We start from the raw sequence: 24121 nt of genomic DNA, 5'->3' as shown, positions 1-24121 counted from the left end.
CTCAATATCTTCTTAATGGAATAATTGGTCGGAATAAAAACAATTCAGACCGAAACTTCTTGTCGATGAAAAATACGTTTTTATTTTGACAGAGAAGAAGTGGAAAGGAATCGAACTGAGATTTTTGTCTGTTGGCAAAGGAATTACAGCTTCAGTTACTATTTATCACTCAGTTGCGTGTGGTGAGTCCTTTCATTTTAATATGGTAAAGTAAAGCAGTAAACGAGCAGAATGTCACAGCAGGGAACTGAGTGTACACATTGCATTGGCTATATTAATGAGCTGTGAAACCATAGACTAACATTTCTTTCACAGATTAATTTAGATATGCAAAATTATCCAATATGTCAGAGAGAGAGAGGGAGAGAGAGAGAGAGAGAGAGAGAGAGAGAGAGAGAGAGAGAGAGAGTGAGAAAGAAAGACATCAACAACAGGTCAGAGAAAAATGTGAAAAACATAATTTGTGCTGCTAACTTTATTTTTTACTTCTTTTCTTTTTCATCATCTTGTAACCCCTCAGACTGATTGTGTTTTTTAATACCACTTCCACCCAATTCCTTATCAGAAATACATATATATAGCATATGCCTAATTTTCTAGTTAAATAAAGGTTAAATACTAACTTCTAGTCTATAATACTTTGCAAGTAGTATGTATAACCTATGTTGGTCTATATCTCTGTCTCCATAAAAGCATGTTCATGAAACTCATCACTAAAAATAGGTCAGATCGAAACAGTTGAATGCCATTAAAAAAAATTTGTTTAAAAATCATCCTTTTTTGGGGTCTTTGTGGAGATGTTTCTAAAAGAAGAGCGTTACCTTGATCTTAGGTGTGGGCACTTTAAAGACTGTCCCTAACTTCCTCTTTCCCTGGGTCGGTTTCAAGGCTGCCCGTCTAACGTCAAAGTTGCACTTTAAGAAACTTCAAAAATACGCAACGCGCAAAGACTCGCGCAACTTAAACGCCAGAAAGCTGAGATATATTCACTAAAAACGGAAAATGAGTGTTGAATACGTGTTTTCGCACGTATATACGTCGAATTGACGATAAAAATAAAAAAATAAAAAACACCAGAAACTTTTTTAAATGTCCACACAAAATTTTTCCCCAAACACAAGATAACTAAAAGACTTTACAGTTGAGGTGATAGTTTGTAAAAAGCTTCATATCCTGCATTGTGGCTTTAAGAATGGGGCTTCCTTGAAACCGTCGAGTTCCATGTTAGCATGGTCAAATTGATGAACTTGTACAACGTACCAACTTTTAGAAATAAGTTTTTTAGACACTTAACCTTTGCATTTGAGCGAAGTTTCGACCAACAGGGTTTGTTTCGTGCGCTTTTCTGTTGTTTAGAGCGTTTCTTCGTTTTTACATTCAGTATGCACGTTTGCAAACAGGGAGTGGCAAAATATATATATGTTTTGCCATAACTCCTCATACTCATCTCAATACATAAATAACGTCCTTGTCTGTGAGAGACGGATCTAATGGACTACCCGCCGTCGATAATCACGCAAGTAGCCAGAGAGGAGGAGGAAAATGCGACTTGCCGCGAGGAAGGTGAGTTTGGGAAAAAGTTTTCTGCCCTATTCAGCTGCGCATGACAATGTCACCGGGACACAAGACAGCGGGGTTTTAAGGGCGCCGACTGGTCAGAAATGTCAATGGTTGCTCTTTGGACGAGCTAGGAGACCATCCCCTCCTTTTGAGTAACGCGTATGCCCTCGAACTGTTGTAAACATTTTGACTAGCTTTGACTAAGTTGAGCCTTGTGGGTAGGCCATAGCCATGGGCAGCCGCTTTTTTTTTTTTTTTTTTTAATATACATATTAGTCCAACAAGACAGGGAATGGGATTTAAACAAGGCTCCGGAGCAAAAAGCGTCTAACTTAGTTGTGTTCCGCACAGTTTTTATGCAGAATGTGAGTTAAACATCAGAAATAACGTGTCGCCTCGAAGGGGGCGGGGTCACAGGCACTGACAGTTCACTGTCATTGTTTTGGATGGTACCGTTCTGCTTCCGTTCATTTTTAGCGCTTCAAGTTTTACCGAGAAGGTATTTTTTGTTGTTTTTTTTCTTAACAAAATGGCCACACGGCGATCCTAAAATTGATATCTCATGGGAAAGCCTGAAATTATGTATTATTACCAAAGGGACTGGAAAGCTGAGCTGGTGCTGACTCGATAGTCTGTCTCAGTAGAGGTTCCTCATATGCAGTTAACAGTTTGCTGTAGGTGGCATTGGTGGCCTTAAAGTTCTAAACCCTGTCAGTGGCCTTGGGTTAATAGGTTCTTCAAGTATGGCATATACAGTACACTGGTACAGACAGCTCTTAAATTGAGATACAGTATTTACAGTAAGTCAGTATTTAGTAACCCCACCTTTGGCAGATATCGCAGCCTAAAGACACTTTCTGTAAGGAGTTTGCACCCGCTCTTCCTGCAGATCACTTCAAGTTCTGAGATATTTCAGGCTGCCCTGCACACACAGTGTGTTTAAGATCTGCCCACAGATTTTCAGTGATGTTCAAGTCAGGGGACTATGGGGTCTGTTCAGAAAGCTTCAGCTTGTGTTTTGTCAAGTGGTTCGTTTTGGATTTGGAGGTATGCGTGGGACCATCGTCCTGCATAGAAGCTGGTCTCTTTTCACTTTCACTTTCTAGAATGACTGCAGGGCACGTCCATCCAGAAATTTCTGATATGTATTGGAATCAATTCTCCCCTCTATCTGCGCAATGTTTCCTGTGCCACTGGCATCGACACATCCCCAAAGCAGAATATTTCCTCCGTCGTGCTTAACAGTTGGCAAAGAGGGCGTTATTAAGTACTGACTTGGTAGGGTGCCCAAACTTTGGCACATGCCAAAATTAAGTTCATGAAACAAAGCAGTGCATTAACTTTTGAAGAAATCTCATTTTTAATGAAAGGGAGGGGGTAGTATTTACTTCTTTTCACTTCAAAAATCAATACAATATGTAGAATGCTTAGGGGTGCCCAACTTTTGCACACAACTGCATTTCTATTTAGGAGCTCAAAAATACATGAAATCTGTTATTCTCACAGAGGGACAATTCTACAAACCAGTATTAGTGGAAATGATCCGCAATCTAACAGTGCCAGGCTTCACAAAAAATAACTCTAAAACCTTGGATGTTATCCTGCAACAAAATATTTTCCTGGTTTCCACTGAAGGGAAAGAAAAATTAATCACTCCCAGTGTTAGCAGCTATCAGGGAAAATCTTCATTACATTCCCAGAAAACCCCCTGACTCGTCTCATGGTCAGCTTAATCATCATCCCTATGAAATTCTCAGAGAAGCAGCTTCACCTACATCCTAAAATCACATTTATTAATATATATGTTTATATATTTATATACTTCTGTGGAGTCTGGCTTTGGGAAATGCATTAAGGTTTTAAGTGGACCTTGTTATATAATGTAGTATACAGTATATGAAAGATTATAGCCGGACCAAAAATTGACTTTTTATGCTGTTACTTTTCTTGTTACTTATCGGCTGATGTTGATATGAGAATTAGTAATATCATCGGGATTCCTGATAGGTCATAGATGACATATCTTATCTTCCTGTCTGAGCTTGAAAATGAGTGCAAGGATTCCAAACTCTTGATCATTGATTTGAATTTAGTTTTTTCCAGACAGAGAGATTCCAGATATTTTTATTGGTGCTGGAAACATTAATAGAAGTTATCAGTCATTCAACAACCCAATGAGGAGTTTTGGAAAGCAACACCACTTAAATTATACTAAATAGATTTTACTTTTACCACACTTACTTGTGTAATTTTTACTTGGCTCAGATGCACCGATTTGAAAGGAAAAAAAACATCCAGAAATGGGTGCTGGGTCCTCCTAGCGTCCCATGAGCCATCCTTGGACATGCTCAGTTTTCAGAGCAAGATATTTGACTGTTATCATGTACAGAGAAATCGGTTTATCCTGGCGGCTGCAAACCAGACCACACAACAAACCACAGCAATGCTTTCAATGATGACTTTGCCATCAAATTTAAAATTATTAAAAAATATATTTTTACCTCTGAATGGTAAAATGTTAATCATTTTGCCTGCAAAATAACCCCCTAACCTGAGCAAATGCCTATAAAGTGTGCGAAGGAGAGTTCACACAGGGCACCAAGACATCCAGGACCAGGACCACCAACAAGAGCACTCTTCACTGCAGACATTAAGCAGACTTGAAATTTCATGACCAAAATAGGGCCACACTAACACCACAAACCTTTGTAACCTTGAGGGTAGAGAAGCAATGCTGATTAAATCTAACCTTCCTAACTGTTGTGGAAGTAGACAGGCAGATGAGTCTGCTGTGAGGGCCTGCTTACTGGTGGAAAATGTTTAATACTGGAACCTTACATTGAATGTTTACTAAGTACTAAAACTGAGCACTTACTTGTATCTTGTATCACCCTGAAGCAGGCCACAATGATGGCATGGTGCCTCTGTGGTTAGCACTATCTTCTTACAGAGCTCAGCCGCCTGTGTTAGCCTGGGTTTTATGCATGTGCTTTGGCTTCCACCCACATCAAAAAAGCAGGAAGGTTAAGCATTAGGAATATGCCTGCTATTGCTCTTGACCAAGGCTCTGGTCTCAGAATGACAGTTGGCTGCAGGTTGCCTGCCGTAAGCAAAAGTGCAGGGGAAAAATGAGGATACATTTTCCATCAAGATTCAATAATGTGTATGTTTATAGCATTCAACATAGCTTTAGGACTTAGCATCTAGAATTATTTCAGTAATACAGTGGTTGTAAATATGCTTAAATGCTTAAATGCATGACAAAGAAAGAGTCTTGCCTCAAGTGGACATTCTGCACCAGTGAGTGTTGTTTGAGGTGTTAATAGACTTGCCAGTTCTTTTCATTAAACAGGCACTGGTTGATGTCAATTTTATTAAAATGGAAGCCAGATAGTAGTAGTGGAGATTGAATGAAAGAGGACAATATAAAATCAGATTGACAGTTGAGTTACTGAATTTGTAATTAAATGTTTAATCATACCACCCAGTGAGGTGTTTTGGTACACAGTCCCCGTGCCATGGCATTCCCTGTTATTAATAGAATCTACATCAACTGATTTAATCGGAATCAAATCATTATTTAAATGACCTATCATCAACTCAAACAGTAATGCAAAGGGATGCATGTGGGAAAGTGGGGTTAAGAGAGAAATCCAGCCAGTGCTTAACTGTGCATCACTTTTCATCACTTTCATTACCCCCTGTAAAGCTGAGTCCAGTCAGGAGGTGGCAGTGCTGTCCAGGGTACTAGTACAAGCCAACTCCAGCCATGGTCTCAGATTACATTCTCTTGGCCAAGAGGTCATGAGTCCAAACATGGCTGCCATCCAGAAGTGAGGGGCCAGATAAAAAAGAAGGGGGGGTCTTCAGCACTTCTTTAGTTTCACAAGTTGCTGCAGCCAAATGGGGGTTTATGAATCCTTAAACTATGAAACTTTCTTTCAAAATGTCTTGCACAGTCTTTGCTTGTTCCAATTTACCAAATATGACTGTTCCTTGATGTTTCATTCTTGTGTTTGGTGGCATATTTATCTCATGTTGCTGTATATTTATTGTTTATATTGTTTTAGGTGAAGTCACATCTGTTCACTGAAGTCAGCACATTAACTTGAAGTGTAATAACTACAGTGGTTTTTGACATGACTTTGGACAGTCTGTAAAGTGAATATTTTCAGATGCAAAAATGTTTAAACCTTGATCTAACCTGGCTTAAGACCGGCTTGGCCACCATCAACCTGCCATACCATTTGCTCTGCGGGGGTGTGAAGCAAGTTGTCAGATTGTAACAGAATATCAGGTGTCTAAGCGCGGAAAGTCAGTCGTGGGAGGCCTCATTCTTTCTGCTTCTGGATAGGAATAGAAGCAGCCAAGTAGACAGGCATGCCTGGGCTGAAAGGGTCCCAGATAAGCCTGCTTTCAACTAAGCAGGCTAAAACATGCTGATGTGGCGTAGGGGCGTTGCTGCCCCTTGGAAATGCTGTAACCTCATTCCCAGTGTCTGAGCCTCTTGGACAGGGAAGTGTGAGGAATGTTGCAGTGCAGTTTACTTCTTACTCATTTCTGCTGGCTAATTATACACTTGCACCTGATTAAACAACGAGCTGAGGAGCAAATAAAGTGCAACTAAGAAATTTAGCTACAATCAGTAGTGCGATTAATGATAAATGAAATAATACTTACCTTGTAATTTTAAAAATCTGCTTTAGTGTGTAAAAGTTTACTTGCTATAATTTAGCTGGTTGTGGTTGCTTGTGTTACATTTGGCTAAATTAGGTTGGTAATCTCCCCACTGCTTTTTAAAATCTGGTTGCAGAGGACTATGATCAGTGTCTAGCCCTGAAATACCAGTCCAGTGTCAGTGTTATAAGGTTTTCCTTGGTCCAGCATGCCATGTAGATGGCCCACCTAAAGATCAGGATGTGATCCAAACATGTAACATGGGGATACTCATTAAAACAGTGTTTATGCTGCACAAGCTATGTAATTTAAACAACTTTGGTGATCCCTTAATCTTTCCTCTATAGCTATCATCAGGTCGAAATCTTAAGTTCTCTAGTACTCTAGTAAGTCTGCAGAACTCACTGTCAGATGTAATTTTATGATGCTGATGTTGCATGTAGCTTAAAGCGCCACTGTGCTTGTGCAGTATATACTGACAGAGGCAATAGCATGGCTGTGCACTAATAGACCACGTCCCTGTTCTTAAACCACCTGTCCCACTTGCTTTATACTGTGCTGTTACCTTTACCATTTCGGAAATTCTGACCCCCCTGCAGTAAACAAAAGTTATCCCAAGTACAATTTCACACGAGAATTGAATGAGATTATAAAGTAGTATTATGGAATTATACCATAATACTAGTTGAGGCAAATCTTTTTTTTTATGTTTGACAAAAAAAAAAAAAAAATCACAAGCCATTTGCAAAGGCCAGTCTCTATAGGCCCATAACAGAAGATGCCTTACATTTCAAGATAAATAGTAGGGTAAATGTAGGGCAGACCTATGTTTCCACAGAAAATGTATTTATTTCCTTAAACCTAGCTATAAGTTTGAATCTTCCTTTCTATCACAGCTTCACCTGCCTGCAGTCACCTGCAACTCAAATGGTGGGTGTTGCTTTGACTTCTAACTAAAAATGTGAGTCAAAAAAATTTAAACGATGGGATGTCCTGGAAGCCTGGGGGGTTAAATCAGTTCAAATCCGGCTGGGGTTGTTCCCATTTAGCTCCATTTTATTTTCCCTGTCACATGGTTCTTAACTAGATAACTTGTCTGGACATCAAATGGTCAAAAGGAACTGTTGCTTTTTCATTTACAGTTTTACTGATCATCCACACAGAACATTATCTATCAGAACATTGTCTATCATTATTAAAATGATACAAACCACAAGGAAACCTAAACGAAAACAGTTCAAAAGGTTTTTGTTTTGTACTTTGCGACCTCTCTCTCTTATTTTGGACCTTAACTGATTCTATCAGCAGCCAGTGCTGTCTGTGCAGCCTGGGATTCTGTTTATGTTGTCATTTGCAATGTAGCCAAGATCGTGAGGAAGCTTTGGGAATGACATGATGTTGCAGAGTATTTCTGTGCAGTGTAAACACCACTTAGCCCTTTCCTGCTGTGGTTTGTAGGTGACACAGCAAGGTTTTTGTTTGTGACCGTTTATGGCCTGGTGTGAGTATGTGAAACTATATATACATGTATACAGCGAATCTCATCATTAACCGCTGTCAGCAGCTGCTCTGGCCGGCTATTTTAAGCACTCTGATGTGTAATATCAGAAGAAGTAATGCACTGGGCAGCATGGTGTTTTTAACACTACAAGCTTCACCTGCCCAGTTCCCTCACACGTGTTTGCACAAAAAACCTTTCATCTTGGGACCTACAGAGGTATGTCCCTACGAGCATGCCCAGGCTGTGATGACTGCTCTCCAGTGGTTTTGTCCACTTTCATCTAGAGTTGGATGAGGTAGTCAACAGGCCACAGCCACAGGGAATATCATTTGAAAGTAGGTCAGATGTGTTCAGAGATGTAGCTGAAACTGGGTCAGATAGAAAAAAGTTAATATAAAGGCTGTTTTGTTTTTTTGTTTGTTTTTGTCATTGTTTTTTTCTTTTTTTTTTAGAATTAGCTGGGCCATTTTCTTTTGTGTGTTGTGTTGAGGAAGTCATTGATAAATGTATTATGAAATTTAATTGCTATGATGCCATATTTCATGTGTTTTCTTTTTACTCCGTATCTACAGGTTTCTTCATTTCATATTCTTGGGGTTGTGTCTTGTATTTAAAGCCAGCAGTTATCTTAATAATTCAGAAATTTGTTATAATAATTATTATTATATGGTGATGAAATTACACAGAATCATACAAAATGGTAATGAACCGACTTAATACAGTACAGAATCGTTTTTTAGGTCAATTATAAGGTGATAGCTGCTAGATTAAGTGGAATTTAAGCAATTTAAATGCATTCTTTAACAATGGATTTCCGATTTACAGTATTCCTATATTAGATCAAGTTTTACAGTAATTGTGGCATACAGTATTACAACACTTATTTTCATTGTGCACAGGAACATTAAGGTTTGAAATTTGTTCCTGCACTCTCGGCCATAAAGAGCTTTATTAAACCGGACGGGTTTACACATCCAGATAAACAGTAAACATAAAGAATAGGGCTGAAACTAATGACTTCATTCAGTCATTAATCTGACAGTTATTTTCTCTATTAGCTGATTGTTTGGTCTATACAAGGAGTAAAAACACCCATTCAAATTTCTTAAAGCCCAAGGTGATTACATCAGATTGCTCATTCTGCCTCACTGGTACTTCTACTGTATATCTAAAGATTTTTTGTTTACTATTGCAGAGGACAAAGAAGAGCAAAAAATCCTCAATAATTCATTTAAATTTTTATTTCTTCAGCTGTGTGTTTGCCCCTTAAATTAATTTATATTATTTCATGTGATAAATTATACAAAAAGCCTGAGTATGACGATATGATGATACATTCAGTATTATTCACAGAAGAACAGTATCAAAGTTGATTTGTATTAACTTACCACTACTCCATTTATTGACTGCTCAACAAGGAAGCCCATCAGTGCTACTTTTGCAATCATCACACATTTACACCTGCAGCAGGTTGACAGGTCCATGATACGTCCTATACTGAGGCAACAGATTTAGTCTTGTCTGAGTGGCATGCTAATGTCTTAGCTGACAGCTCTGACTGGTCATCAGGGCTCAGATAATTTGTTAGAGTTTTTTCTTTCTTTGTAAATACCAGCTCTCATCACTCTGAAACCAGCTGATGGTGTTTTCTACCACTTGTGTGTGCCAGTAGCTGTTGTAACATGGGTTAGTGATGGTAAGGCAAAATGTAACATACAATTCAATACATTTTGTACATGTCATTGTCATATCTTATATGTGCAACAAAAAATACCAAAGTATTATACGTATTTTTTAAATCATACATTTTTAAGGCAGTCATTAAATTGTCTGTTCTCCGCTCATTTTGCAAAAACTCAACATGGAAGTTGAGGAGGATACAAGTCCACAAATTTAGCAGCCTTTAATTTTGTTTTGCTTCATGGTCATATATTCTGAACATGTTTCAGTTCTTAATGGTGAATGTCACCGTTTGCAAATAAACCATTGTAGTATGTACACTGCATGGCATTCTTTTTAATGTCCTACTCTACTATACGCAGTTTAACAAAGCAAGATGTGGTCTTTAAAAACAGAAACAGCAACATTATCTACTGTTCCTTTGTAAGAAGAGTGTGTATTACATACACAACCTGTAAAGGACGTGTTTGAGATTTGCTTGTTTTTCCGATTTATCACAAAAATAAGAACTTAATAACTACTTATTAATAGAAATACTTATAAAGAGATGTTGCCTATCTTTAAAATATGCACAATGTTAGGCATTATGCATCCTATAGAGAAACAAATGCATCAATTTTAAGCAAATTCGTGGAATATAAAACAGCAAACTATACACTGGAAATGAAACTGCATGTCGTCACCTGAATATTTTTTGGGACTTGAAATGTACACGTACGCTTTCTTATGCAATATCTTTTAACCTTTTACTGCTCAACTGAAATAGCCATAGTCAGGCAATACAGACATGACAGATCACAGCAGGGTTCCTAATGACACAACACTGCTGCACAGATCAGATACACTGGACAAGCATTGGCGCCAATACTGATGTCATGAAGTGGATTGAGTGCCGGCCAGATGTGACTAAAACATACAATACATACTATTTCGTAGTTATTGGTGGAATAAAACTGTAGCACCGGACTTGCAGAAAGAACCATATAGTTAAAATGTATCTAAAAAATATAAACCCTAAAAAGCACGATTGATTTGTAGTATAAGTGATCCCACTTTTGATGTATAGTTACAGCCTGTTGTTATCTTATGCATTGAAGAATGATCATAATCAGTTCCACTTTGCAAGTTTATAGATTTTAAGGTGAGAAAGATAAAACAGCACTGGTATCAGTTTCAGCCACTTCCCTGAGTTCAGGCATTGAACAGGTCAGGTATCAGGAAAGAATAAGTGGAGTCAGTAAAGTATGAGCATCATTCCCTGTATAACTTCTCTCTGTCACTCTGTTCCAGGTGCCAACGAAGTTTCGCCCTCAAAGAAGCCTCGCAGCAGAGGCCTTTTCCACAGTCTCTTCTGCTGTCTATGTCACAAAGAAACAGAGCCACTTCCATTAAAAAACAATGTCCCCTTATTGGTAGAAGAAAATGGGACTCTGTCAAAAGTAAGTTCAATTCTCAACACCCCCCTCTAACTCTTCCCTATGATATCTCCTTTCTCTTACCCTCTTTCTTCGTCGTCTTTTGAGCAGCATGTGGTCAGTATGATTGACAGCCATGTGATGCGTGAAACACATGTTTTCCTGGCTCAAAGCTATTCATGTTTACTCATCTCTCCTGTGCTGAGAAGTAATGTACGGCGGCGCTGGAAAGTACTCCATGTTCAGACATCAATCAATATGACTAGGAGTTACAAGAAATGCAGAAATGGTGTAAATGTTACAGAAGTGCACCTCTGACTGGAGGATCACTGCATCGCAAAAGTCCAAAAACAGCTACTGTGGTGGTGCCACAAGCAAGGCTCTTAACACTAGTTGCTGCAGTGGAGACACCCTTTGGCTTACAATAGATAACTATAATGCAGATCAGGTATCAGCAGTGATTAAAGTAATTATAGAAACTGACTGATTATTAGATCATTTGTCAGTTAATAAGAGGAGACTTTCTCATTGTGATGGATGTTAGAATGTGAAAAAATGTGAATGGCTAGGATGTTTACATATGCTAAGATATTGCTTGATCCACCAATGACTTACTACTATTCCTTTATGTATCATTTTTCCTGCAATTAACAATATCTCCAGTGGCATAACTGAGCATATTCTTGGAAAACAACAGGGCTTTTGGCATGGTCTGGAGATCGAGTGTTCAAGATGTTCTCAGGTGTCAGTTTCAGATTTATGCCTTAGTTCAGCCTTTTATAGAAATTTGATATTCCAGTAGTTATTTGTCACGTATTTCCAAGCCCCCAAAATAAATTGCATGGTCTCTGGCAAAGGGGGGTCGAGTCAAGTGCTAGTCTCAGTTTTGGTTGTGACAACCTGTCATGTCATCATGCATGCCGCTCCTGTTGCTGTTACTCGCTTAGGCTGGCTGTGGCCTCAGTGACTCCCCCCACCAGCCATGTGAATATCCACTCTGAATGGACCCTCCAGTAACCTGCCAGTCTTTTGGACTGGGTCTCTGCAGGATCCTTAGCGACAGGAAGATCTTGATCTAATGCATGGATCATAAACTTTGAACAAACATAGTCCAGTCAGAGAAATAATTTCATAATGTATTTGGAAAACTCTGAGCAAGCTAAAGTCTCTGGAGAAGGGGAGCCGTCAGCTGAAGCCATGCTTGCAGAACAATGCCATGTTCCCAAATTAACAGAAGCTGCAGATTCAACCAGCCCCTCAAAGGGAGGTGCTGAACTTGGCATAAAGGTCCTTGTGGAATACACAGAGCAAAATGTCAGCAGAGAAATGGACTCTTCTTTCCTATGCGTGGAACACTGCACAATGAGTAGAGATGAGAATGAATCCTGCACATATTGCAATGGACATGATGAGAGCTTTGAGCAATATTCAGCCAGCGACGGATTTTTTGATTCTGACCAGACCCTCGATGAGTGTGAGACTTCAGGGTTAGGCCAACCATTTGACGAATGTGCTCAACACTGTGAGTGTTTTAAACCTTGCAAGTCCTCTGAGCACAGTGCTAATCATAGCTTAGCTCCCAAATGTTGTCCTCGCTGTGAACACTGTGCAGAACACCTCCAATTATTTCAACAATGTAAGCCCTCTGGTCAACAGTTTGAGTCTTTTGACTTTGAGCCAGATAAATTGGGAATTAACTGTGACAGTTTTGGGCTTTGTGAAATGTCTGATTTCATACCGAAAAGCACAGACCACTTAGAGTTACTCCAACAATACAAGCCTTCTGATCAGCAGTGTGAGTGCTTTGACTCTGAACCTGACACATCAAGAGAGGACTCTGAACAATGTGAAATGACTGTCTTCACACCTAACATCTCTGACTCTGTGGATTTATTGGACTGTGGCACTGAACTTTGCAAGTATTACGAAATTACAAATCAAACCGAATGCACAAATGATGTTGGTGAAGAGAGCTATCCACCTGAACAAAATGAAATGGAGGCCAGCGATGAAGAGTCTGGCAGACTATCAGAAGATGTAAATTCCTCACATTTCAACACACCTGTTCCTATTTATTTTGATGACAGCGAACATGTTCACTCTGCTAGTGAATGCTGTGAGAAATACCTGGACACTGAAGAAAACTCTAAGCAAGCTACTACATTAGACATGTCCACAGATCACTGTAAGACGTGTGCAAATGTTGACTCTGACAAAACCTCCGACAGCTCAGAGTTTTACACTGAAGAAGACGGTTTCTCAGATTGCTCTTCTGTTGAAACCAAATCCTTTAAGACTTGTCCTGATGGCAGTATTCCTTCAGATCCCTGCTCTGATTCGTCTGGGGAGTCTGAAAAGGGAACTCTGGAAGATTCAAGTGATGAGCGGACACAGTGGGAATCTTTTGAAGATGATGAAGGGATAGAACAAAGCCAAGCTAATGAAAGTAAGGAGGATAAAAAGAAAATGGCCACTGTTGATAATGTTGTAGAAGATTACTTTGATTTATTTGACAGAGCTGACTATTATGGACATGCATTTGCACAAAAGCAACATTACATCTCCTGCTTTGATGGTGGAGATATACATGACTGCTTATATCTTGAAGAAGAGGCACAGAAACATAGTGCCAAGAATGCATATACATTCGAAGAAATCAATAAGGAAATGAATGTACGGGAAGCTGATCTATGTTTTGATGTCTGTTTCGAAGAGGCATGTGAAGAAGCAGTAGATGCAAGTCCCAGAGATGATTGTGAGTCAGAGGAAAAACATGATGACTGGATCACAGATTCAGAATCAAGTTTAGCGGAAGATGAAGCTGAAGAAAATGAATGTGAAGCCCATGCACCTTATGATGAGAATTATGAGAGAGCAGAGGAAGATGAAGACACTTTTGATGGAGAAACTGCATTTGAGGGCCATGTTTCTGAAATCTGTAATGAAGCAGAGGCGGAGGTCTACGTGCTCTCTGGTAATGAGGAGAGTATTTGGGCACCAAGTGCCGAGGACATCTCTGTTGAAGGTAGTGCTTATGAAGATGAGCCCTATGATGCCCCGAATTATGAATCAGTTGCTGACAGTACCTCTACAGTTGATCACGTACAGACAAATGTTATTGATTACAAAAAGGATGATGAGCCTGAGCCCGAAGATAAAGTATTTATTGAACGTTCAGAAATGGAGCCATATTGGTCACTTATAGATAATGAAGACAATGGAGAAGTGTGTGATCCAGGTGTTGAGGATTACTATGCTTATCAGATTAAAAGTGGTCAGTCATCTGTTAAAGAAGTCGTGAATGGAATTCTTATGGAAAGAATATACAATCAGATAATCCACGGAAAAGCTAATGGGGATGCTTCTAGGAATGAAAAAGCAGATGCTCTGTTATCCCTGAAAGAGACTGAGTTACAGGCCCCTGGAGTTTGCCCACTGGAGTGCAAAGCAGTGAGATTCGAAATTACTGAAGTTATTGAACTGAGTGAGAACTTATCCAGCTGCACTGCTGTGGAAAAAATGGCCAATGAACAAACTCCAGAATCAGACGATGACTGTGGGTTAAATGAAATTTCCACAGAAATAAGACCTCCTCTCGATATTATTCACAGTGTTGTCTCAGAACATACCAGAATCGAAGGATGGGATGCACAGACTGAGGAAAACAATGCCTCCGAACGAAGCAGGGATTCAGAAGAAGAGCAGAGTGACGATGAATCCTCTGAGACTTGTGAATGCGAGTACTGCTTTCCACAAAAAGAGCAGGTATTATAAGTCTTTGCACCTTAACTATGAAGCACTGAAGGATATTAATTTGAGTTTTCAGAACTGTGGGTGAAACGTTAAAGACTGTGCTGTCAACTGCGGCAGTGAGTAAATTACAGGAGATTTTTACTTGGCAAATTGTGTGTATCTGTGTCAAGCTCCAGCTCTGCCATTATCCTCATGTGGCAGCTCACTCTACACAAACACATGCGCCAGTGTTACAGGCCGCCTGTATGGTCATGCCAACTTGTTTTTAGAATCAGAATCACGTTAACAAAAAACGACCTGATCGCTTGTTGAAGGATGAGACACGGTATGGTGATACTTACATGCTCCATCAACGTGGCAGCAGCTGTAGCATCCAAGGTTTCCTGTAACCCCTCACTGAAACACCACAACACAATCCAGTCTCTTAAGTGACAAGAAACACATACACACAATGAGCAATGTGTCCTCCACAGTATCTTGAGATGGTAATTTCTTATGTTTAAAGTAATTACTTGTAAGTTGTAGCTGCTGCTCATACTGTTGGCTTGAAAGATAAAAGAGTTTTTTTTAAATTTGGGGCAACATTTGCCATAAATGAGCTTTAGGTCTTAAAGTATTTGTTTGTCTTTAGGTTCCATCAAAACCACTCCTCCCACTGGTGAAATCGAATGATGCAGGGAAGATCTGTGTGGTCATTGATTTGGATGAAACACTAGTGCATAGTTCATTCAAGGTAAGTCGGCCTGTTTGACCTACTTTCTTATAGCTATGCATATAATGCCTATACTGTGTGAAGAAACCATTGCATATACTCATATTCCTAATCAGAGATATTTTGATAACCATTTAAGGGTTAGATTATCTAAAATGAAAATATATAAATACTTTTCCTCTCACTTGGAGTGCTGTCCTTTCAGATACTTTAAAGCCACTATGTGTAGAGTATTAATGTTAGTATAGTAGCATTCAAATTATTCTGATGGTATAAGCCGGTGTTAGATAAAAAATTAAACAGTACTGGTGAAAATATTTGCAGTGCATGTGTTGCTTTCAGTCTATTCCTCTCAGTTACCCAGGGTCAGATCTGTGTGGGTGGTGGATAGAGTTATGCAATGTTGTCTCCCACAATTATGTTTTCACATGATTTAAAAATAAACCATTTGTGAACATATAAATCATTTTTCTTCCAGGAAAAATTGCATTTTTGTGTCATAAATACAGATAATTATCATAAATCTAGAGAGAATGACCCTTTTTATAGAGCTGGAAGAGCTTTATTGCATGCCTTGTTCATTGTCACAGTGCTGATTTGTGCCAGTTGTGTGTGGTTTCCGCTCCATTTCAACTTAGTGCACAAAACGACACATATAGCTTATTTCTTGGCCAGGAACAGTGACTTACTGGAGCTGCGTAGTCGCCATCATAACTTTCTGAGGAGACTCCAGGAAGTTATTCCTCCCAACTAAGAAATAATCTTGCACATACAACCCTGTATAAACACAACATGTTGTTTTCATGCTATGGATTTTGTAGAGAATAAGTGCAGTATATAACATGTTAATTAATAAGCTTTAGAGGTTCTGGGAGGTAGATTTTGTAACGTCAAACAGAGCCAGGCTAGCTGTTTCCCCATTTCCTGTGTTTGTGCTAAAGTAAACTAACCCGCTGCTGGCCGTAGCTTCATAGTAACCATGCAGACATGAAAAGGGTATCAATCTTATCTAACTCTTGCCAAGAAAGAGAATAACTGTATTTCCCAAAATGCTGAACTATATTTACAGTAGAGAAACATATCTGTAATCACTGCAGTACAGCTCAGTGAGATTTGGTTTATGGTGTTAAGAGCCAGTTATAAACCAAAAGCAGGTGTCCACTAAGCTCTTGTTCACTTTGAGGTTATGCCTTCATTGTCATCCCAAGCAAATATCTTTCATCCAAAATGAGTTTTTGCACTGAGATGTTCATGGACTCATTTGAGTAAAAAGTAGTCCTTACTGAAACTGTATCTGACAAAGTCTGTGGATTATTGTGAGTAACAATGATATGATTTTTGAAGGTGTTGCTGTCTTGCTAATGTATTGTAATCTGCTGGGAGGTCGAACGCTAGCATTTAAATGCCATTTACTGTAGCTCAGTTGTATTGAGGTGATAGGAGAAGTGTTAACAGCAAACAATTCAAGACTACTGGGAATCACATCAAAATCATCTGAATGGATGTACAGTATAGCATGCTGGGTAATAATAATTTTGCCTATTTACAGTATACGGTCTTTGAAAAATCTTGACTGCAAATGTTTTATTTCAAAAAGAATTTATACATTTTTGTATTTAAATCTTAAAAAACAACTCACTTCCGTCCAAATTAGTTTCCTTAACTACTTGTTTCATTTTGGGCTAAATGGCTTTCATAGACTTTTTTTATACTATTGGCTTTTAATTACTTAAAGTTAATCTTTTCAAGTGTTCAAAAGGGTGACTCTCAAAGAGCATCTGCTATTAGGTGTCCATGTTGACTGTCAAAGTAAACTGTCTACTTGCCAAGCAAAAGTACGAAAAAATAGCAATAGGATTTGTACTGGAGGCACATGACTTATTTTTATCCTAAAGGACTGGGCTCATATACCACCTATACATTAACCATTTATTTTATGGGTGCTTTGGTTTCACGATGCAGAACCCACCTGCATCCTAAAATCCAAGTGAGAAATTTTCAAGATTGAAAAGTAACAACACAAAATTATCATCAATGTTTTTTTTCAAAAATGACTTGTGAATACAATGCTAACTTTAGTTATTTATATATAAATACTGTACTTTGATATAAGAAAAATTACAACCACACATCTTTTTTTAAATAGAATATCTGCACAACGTAATCTGCTCAGTTCAGATCAATCAGTGTTAATAGACAGCAGATGCTTTCAGAAACCGTATTGTGTTTTACAGTCCTATTCCTACAAATAACTAGCTTCCTTTTGTTTAGTTTGATACCTTTTAAGGTAGCATTCAGTGAACAAAGTAATCAATGCCAAAGTCAAGGCTCCTGTGTCACGACAGATTATGTAATGAATGCCATGTGGTGTTTGGTGCTTCTCAGGTCACAGACTGGCCTAAAGGATGTCACTGGATATTGCTGCTAGTTATGTGTAAACAGGGTCAGACTATGTGAACTCCATCTTTAACACAAGGTGGATAATAAAACTCATTTTTACTTTGACACATATACTAAAAATAGCATTAGGTATCACAGAGTCGGTTGTACAGTCTGTGGAAGGCAAAGGAAAGCCAGTGTGCTGTGTGACTGAATTTTTAAGCCATTTGAACAGAAAATGTATAATTGTATGTGAAACGGAAAACTGTCGAAAATCAATGAAACACCTCTATACAAAAATTATCTCTGAAGTATTGAATATCATCCTTAAGTCATCTCATTGGAAAATTGTATTTCACTGTACCCAACCATACTGTCAGACAGTCCAACTCTTTCTTAAAAGGTGGCCTAGTTGCCTTCTTAAAGTTTAAGTCTACCCATATTAAATGGTTTAGGAAAGAGATGCTTTTTGAACTGTCTCCATTGCTCTATGAAGCCCTACAAAGCTGGCTGCATTAACAATACAACCCTCCAAAAAAGAAGTGGACCAAATATGTCAACAGATATTTTAATTTGAATCATACATTCAAATAGAAAATCATTATGAGTAAAAGAATTGTTTGAAAAAGTGATTATTTTTGTAAAATCTGAACGGTGAGGGCAACATAAGACCATAAGTCCTAAATATAAGAATTTAAAGTCAAACTATTTACAGAATTCTAGCCACAAAACAAATACTACTCATACAAATATGGCTAGTACAAATATGGCTAAAAGAATGTAGAGTAGAGGTGGAACTGCATGCAGACTCACGAGTGATTAAAAAAATATTAATCCAATTGTGATGAGCATAATTAAAACATATTTAATTATTATTATTATTAATGTATAAATATGTATTTTTGAAAGTGAAAATAACTTACAAATTAACCTGTGAAACCTTCGGTCCTCTGCATATCATATCAAATCAGTGATATCTGTTAAGCAGGGTGGAATTGGGTTAGTGGGTTGTGGTGGTTGCTCAGCTCACACAGACTGCTCACTGTAAAGTGATGGAGAGCTGAGGCAATGAGTTGCTGGTGTGGAAAGTCAAACTAGTCTAACTAGACAAAAAAAAAAAAAAAAACAGCAGCGAATAGTGGATTTGCATTTGATTTGATGTTACTAGAAAATGTACGGTTTGAGTTCAAGCTGCTTTTATTGCCTCACGTTCCTGCCAGTGGAATTTGAATATGAAAAAAGAACAAAAAATGTTATTGACCTATTTCTTATTTAAAGTAAATATTCAAAAACGCAAGCTGGTGCAGGACAGAACAGAGACCAGCATCCAACACTGGAAAAAATGCGCATTAATGATGAATGTATACTTACACTCTCTGTTTACAATGATGTTAAACTTGTTCTGTATTACTTACATTACCTCATAGTTTATTTAAGCTGTGGTATAACGCCTTAGAACACACTCGGATTGATAGTAACATGTGAGAAGCATATTTCAGGTGTGAGAACTGCCCATATAAATCAGATATTTTTATCAGCCTTTTCAGCTTCTGTAGCACCTGTATTTCGGTGAGGGGAGTGTGAAGAGTCATATTATGAACAGCGCTGTGTTATTTAAGAGACAGTGAGGTGGCACCTGCATGTCTATGACACATATTCACTTCTGATTTATTGCAGTCACTCTCATCTCTAGAAAGTGTTGATTTTATTTGGAGATAATCTGGAAATTGCTATTTTTTGTGAATAACACTCCTACTTTTATTTTCAACAGCCAGTGAACAATGCTGATTTTATCATTCCAGTGGAAATTGATGGAACAGTTCACCAGGTATGGTACTTGATATGCTTAACTGACTCTTAGCTTTACTGTCTTCTTCTGCTGCCCCAATCCCTTCATTAAAGCGTGAAGCACCAGTCAGGGAAGTTATAGTTTCTACATGCTTGCCAGACTTTCCGCTAAAAGATTTGTTTAGAAAAATGTGCAATCAGGATTGATAGCAATCCTTTATGAGCACTGATCATTATTGCACTGTATATACCTTACACCAGTAACCACAATATGACCTATACCCCATCTGACCTGATAAGAAGGATGGTTTACAAGATCTCAGGATTAAAATTCAAAAATCTTACATGGACTCCAGTTTGGAGACACCCTGTTAGTGCCTTGACAGTGCTGTAGCCCTCTCTTTTGATGGCTCCAAGCAGCAGGTGGCTATTTCAGTGACCTGACGAAATGAGGAAACCTTGGCAGGCTTCTCAGAAATCACTGGCCGTCAATCTCAGTCTGTAGCATGCTACGCCCTGCTCATTGGTGCATGGGGAATAGCAGTGGCTTTTCCCTGCAGGCTGTAAATGGTAACTACAATCTGTTGTGCTGGGCCTCCCAGAAGACAGAGGAGCTATGATGTCCAAAGGGCCTGGGTCTGTTTCAAGTAATCCAGGATAGGCTTGTCAAAGTGGGGAAAACCTATCCGGGATGACTTGGTTCAGAAACAAGGCCGCCAGCATCTTAGTGGAAGTTGAAGTGTCAAAGTCTTTTTGGGCGTCTTACATGTATGATTTAATTTGATTATTACACACTCAGACCCACACTTACACACTTAAATTGTTATGTTTTTATGAACTACCAAGTGTACGTGCTGTACTATATGTGTAGATATAGTTTTGTCTTCACAATATCTGGACACACAGGTCTGAAGTAGGATTAGTGTTTCCTTTATTTATGTTTTCCCCTGAGTAGTTTGTGGTGCTGATCAATTCCTAATCACTGAAGCATGTGTTACACAAACCCACTCTGCCTTTTGTGTCTCCACCCAGGTGTATGTGTTAAAGAGACCCCACGTTGACGAATTCCTCAAGAGGATGGGAGAATTGTTCGAGTGTGTTTTGTTCACTGCAAGCTTAGCCAAGGTCAGACTGCTGTTCTGAAGCTGCTGTATGCACTGTACTGTATGTCTGTGTGTTGTTTCATGTACATTGGGCTTCCAGTCATTCTAAACTTAGTCGCATTTTTGTGTGTGATTCATAGGTGACCTTCGACATAAACCCTCACACATAAAGATATATTTATGATACCTGTCAGGCAATCGCACAGACATTTTAACCTCTAACAATTACTTCAAACTGTGTTAACCATAGCCTTAACTTACCTTTCCGAAGACTCTGGTCAGTCACTGCTCACCGACTCAGACACACACTGCCTGATTAGGTTTTAGTTGCCACGTTTGTCTACAGGAATTGACGGTATCATGGGTACATTTGAGGTATAATGTCAGAAATCAAATGCTGCTCTTCTGCCTCTCATGCTTGAAAATGTCCAAGTTTAAGTGCTGCAGATATCACCTCTCTATGGCTGACAAGGACATATGTTTGTGTTCATACTATGCACTGAAATTTGATGCAGGTTGGTTGTTGGTATGTGTAGGCCATAATGTTTAAAAGGCTTATTATTAAAAATAATGCTCTTAAATGTTATGTTCATTATGTCTGCAGTAGTGTATGTTTTTTATGTGTAATAGTGTTATGTTTGTTCTAAAATACAAATGGTAAAAAAACAGCTTGTAAAATACCATATCGGAAACAGACTAATGTACAACTAAGTCATTTAGTTTTGCATATTGATAGAGAGGCTTTACCCGTCTGCTTACCCATCAATGTTGTCTTTGTACACAGACGTCCGCTTTTTTCAGCTATAAAAACCCACTACCTGCCCAGCACCAAACGACAGACAATATTAGCAACAAGTTGTGTGCTGATAAGTTCACCACTTCAACTTGTGAATGGTCCTTATGTGTCAATGATGTGTTTACAATTTGTTTTTGTTGCCCCCAAGTGGCAAAAAAACTGTTAACTTTATCTCTAATCCAAAAATCGGTTTCTGCTACTAAGATTAGTAGTCTGTGTTTGTTTTGTTGCTTTTAAGTAAAAAGTATTTGCGAGGTTCTTATCTACCATGTTGAATTTTTTTTTTCTTTTTTTATTCTTTTCTTTTGCTACTACAGTACGCAGATCCGGTGTCTGACCTGTTGGACAAATGGGGGGCTTTCCGGAGCCGTCTGTTCCGGGAGTCCTGTGTTTTCCACAAAGGGAACTATGTAAAAGACCTGAGCCGTTTAGGGAGAGACCTGAACAAGGTCATCATCATTGACAACTCCCCAGCCTCCTACATCTTCCATCCTGACAATGCAGTATGCCATTCATCTTTCTTTCTCCGCAATACATTGACATAGAGTGTGTACAGTATGTGTATGTGTGATTAAAAGACATGTAATAGTTGTCTGTTATTCACTAAAATCGAAAATATTGCTCTTTTGTTTATTTAGAACAATATTAAAATAATCCTAAATAATATTACCTTCTGTGGAGTACTGAAAAGGTCTTCCAACTAATATCCTGCTTTTTCAAACCTCCAGGTTCCTGTAGCATCCTGGTTTGACGACATGTCAGACACCGAGCTCCTTGATCTTATCCCCTTCTTTGAGAGACTAAGCAAAGTGGATGACATCTATGATATTCTCAAGCAGCAGAGGACTTCAAGTTAACAGAGGCAGGGCACTAGGATGAAAATAATCACCAGTAGCTGTCATCACGGGGCCACGGAGGCTGGTGGGCCACAGGCTTCACATTGCTTCCCACTACAAGGACCATACTGCAAAAAAAAATGCCATTTGTCATTTGATCTCATATTCTTATGGTGTATTGCATAAAATAGTGAACTCAATCTTCTAGCTCGGTTTGGTACTTCAGCATTGACAGTTACCTAATCCCAGTGACAGATATCCTTTCTTTTTAGTATTTCTAGAGAAAGACTTAATATGAGATTAAATGACTTCTTTAGATACCTTTTGCAGTGCAGCTAAAGTGTAGTTTTTGTTGTCGTTATGGGACAGCATTGACCTATGTAGGTGTGCTGTAAACCTAGATTGTGTGAACAAATGTTCAGTGCCATTCTACAAGTGAACCACATCGATCATTTTCATGTCAGTGCAATGTAGCGTGTGTAATATCATTGAAGATGATCCCATCAATCTCATTACACAGCATTCATTTTTTTTATTTTACCAAATGGCCAGATGTGTATGTAGGAAGAGTCAATTGTTAACTGGAGAATTTTGGTTTAATCATTTCTTAAAATACTTTGCGACATATATCACTACAAAATGCATATTTTGACATGATATAAAGACTGTGCACTTACTGTATGTCTTTGGAAAGCTGCGAACAAACTGTTTTTGGTAGGAATTTGGCTCCAAATATATAGCGTGTGCTTTAGCTTTTTGCATTTAGATTGAAAAGAAACCGGGACAGTAATCATGAGAAACCGTATCCAGTCGTCCCCTGCTGTGGATTGATTGTAGTCCTTATTCACTACATTACTGATGATTGATAAGGTTTAATCACTATATGCTAATATTACCAAAATCTAATCATGATTGCATAATAACCCTTTTAGATGTGTCTTATGCCCAAAGCACCACAATCTTCAGCACAATATAAGACTTCTAAATTATAAAACCAGAATTGATTGGCCAGTTAGGGATGACCATTTAGAAAACAGGCAGACTGCACACTGATCGGACCTTTAATACACAGAGATGTACCACAGCAGATGGTGAGATTATTTTTGTACATACAATATATCAGGATTTGAGGCAGTCATTTTGATGTGCTTTTAATGTTATTTTATCTTTTGAGTTTTTAGTTGAATTGGCCACCACAGTGTGCCGCCCATCCATAATGCAATACTGTTAATGTGTACAGGAGGAGGCTGTAACCTGCTAAGGCGTCTTAGATAAGTTTGACGTTTGATTTGAAAGCACACTTCGATGCTTCCTGTCTGTAAACTTGAATTCGAGCTTATTTGTGTAAGACATTAATGGAGTCAAGTGTCCTGCCTTATCGATCTGTATATTCAGTTTCATAGGGGAACCTTGTGCCACACATGTTCTAGCACTGATTTACTTTGCCTCAGTATGGAGCGAGCGTGTATATTTGTATGTGTTTGTGTGGTTTTCGGTGCGATTGCAACAGTGTGAGTATTTACATTAGTTTGACGATGCTTTGACAATACATAAAAACATAACCTGTCTTGGAATAATGATTTACTTTTTTATTGTATGCAACCAGAGTATTAATGTTGTGAATCAAGTAAAGAAACTGGTAAAGTGAGTTTTTAAATTGCTGCTGATAAATGGATAAGATTGAAAAAAAGACAACGAGATGTTTCTACCTTGCATCAATAAAGCATGTTTTATTGAAACAGGTCATATTTCACTAGAGTACTTTTTTCCCACGTGCCTAATGCTCAACACAACATGGCAGAGGTGGAAACAAGTCAAATGGAAAAATGGAATATGGAACAGATTTCATATGAAAACAACTTTCATTCTCCAATAAGTCCAAAGGTAATACCCACTCAACAAGCATTTCAACAAATCAAGC

The 24121-nt window shown here is 38.5% G+C and overlaps 1 protein-coding gene across 2 annotated transcripts; it reads left to right on the top strand.

The window, feature by feature from the left end:
• Positions 1–868: 868 nt before the first annotated feature.
• Positions 869–23950, top strand: ctdsp1 (CTD (carboxy-terminal domain, RNA polymerase II, polypeptide A) small phosphatase 1). Of its 2 annotated transcripts, none has more exons than XM_040147882.1 (7): positions 869–1563; positions 10709–10857; positions 15218–15319; positions 19449–19505; positions 20498–20590; positions 21682–21867; positions 22093–23946. In XM_040147882.1, the coding sequence occupies exons 1-7, from the start codon at positions 1491–1493 to the stop codon at positions 22219–22221; spliced, it is 789 nt and encodes a 262-aa protein (XP_040003816.1). In that variant the 5' UTR covers positions 869–1490; the 3' UTR covers positions 22222–23946. The 2 variants fall into 2 exon arrangements, with proteins under 2 accessions (XP_040003816.1, XP_040003817.1); XM_040147883.1 differs by lacking the exon at positions 869–1563 and adding an exon at positions 14445–14598 and having other exon boundaries at positions 10715–10857; positions 22093–23950.
• The last annotated feature ends 171 nt before the right edge of the window (positions 23951–24121 follow it).

The sequence above is a fragment of the Xiphias gladius genome, chromosome 16 (assembly GCF_016859285.1).
Source record: "Xiphias gladius isolate SHS-SW01 ecotype Sanya breed wild chromosome 16, ASM1685928v1, whole genome shotgun sequence".
Lineage (NCBI taxonomy): Eukaryota > Metazoa > Chordata > Actinopteri > Istiophoriformes > Xiphiidae > Xiphias > Xiphias gladius.
Note: the sequence above shows the minus strand (reverse complement) of the source record. Positions and strands in the feature narration are given on the sequence as shown.

Excerpts from the sequence above, each read along its gene's own strand:
- ctdsp1 (XM_040147882.1), top strand. The coding sequence starts at position 1,491 with ATGGACTACCCGCCGTCGATAATCACGCAAGTAGCCAGAGAGGAGGAG. Across the intron at positions 15,320-19,448 it reads TAGTGCATAGTTCATTCAAG|CCAGTGAACAATGCTGATTT; the intron begins GTAAGTCGGCCT and ends TATTTTCAACAG. Across the intron at positions 21,868-22,092 it reads TCTTCCATCCTGACAATGCA|GTTCCTGTAGCATCCTGGTT; the intron begins GTATGCCATTCA and ends TCAAACCTCCAG.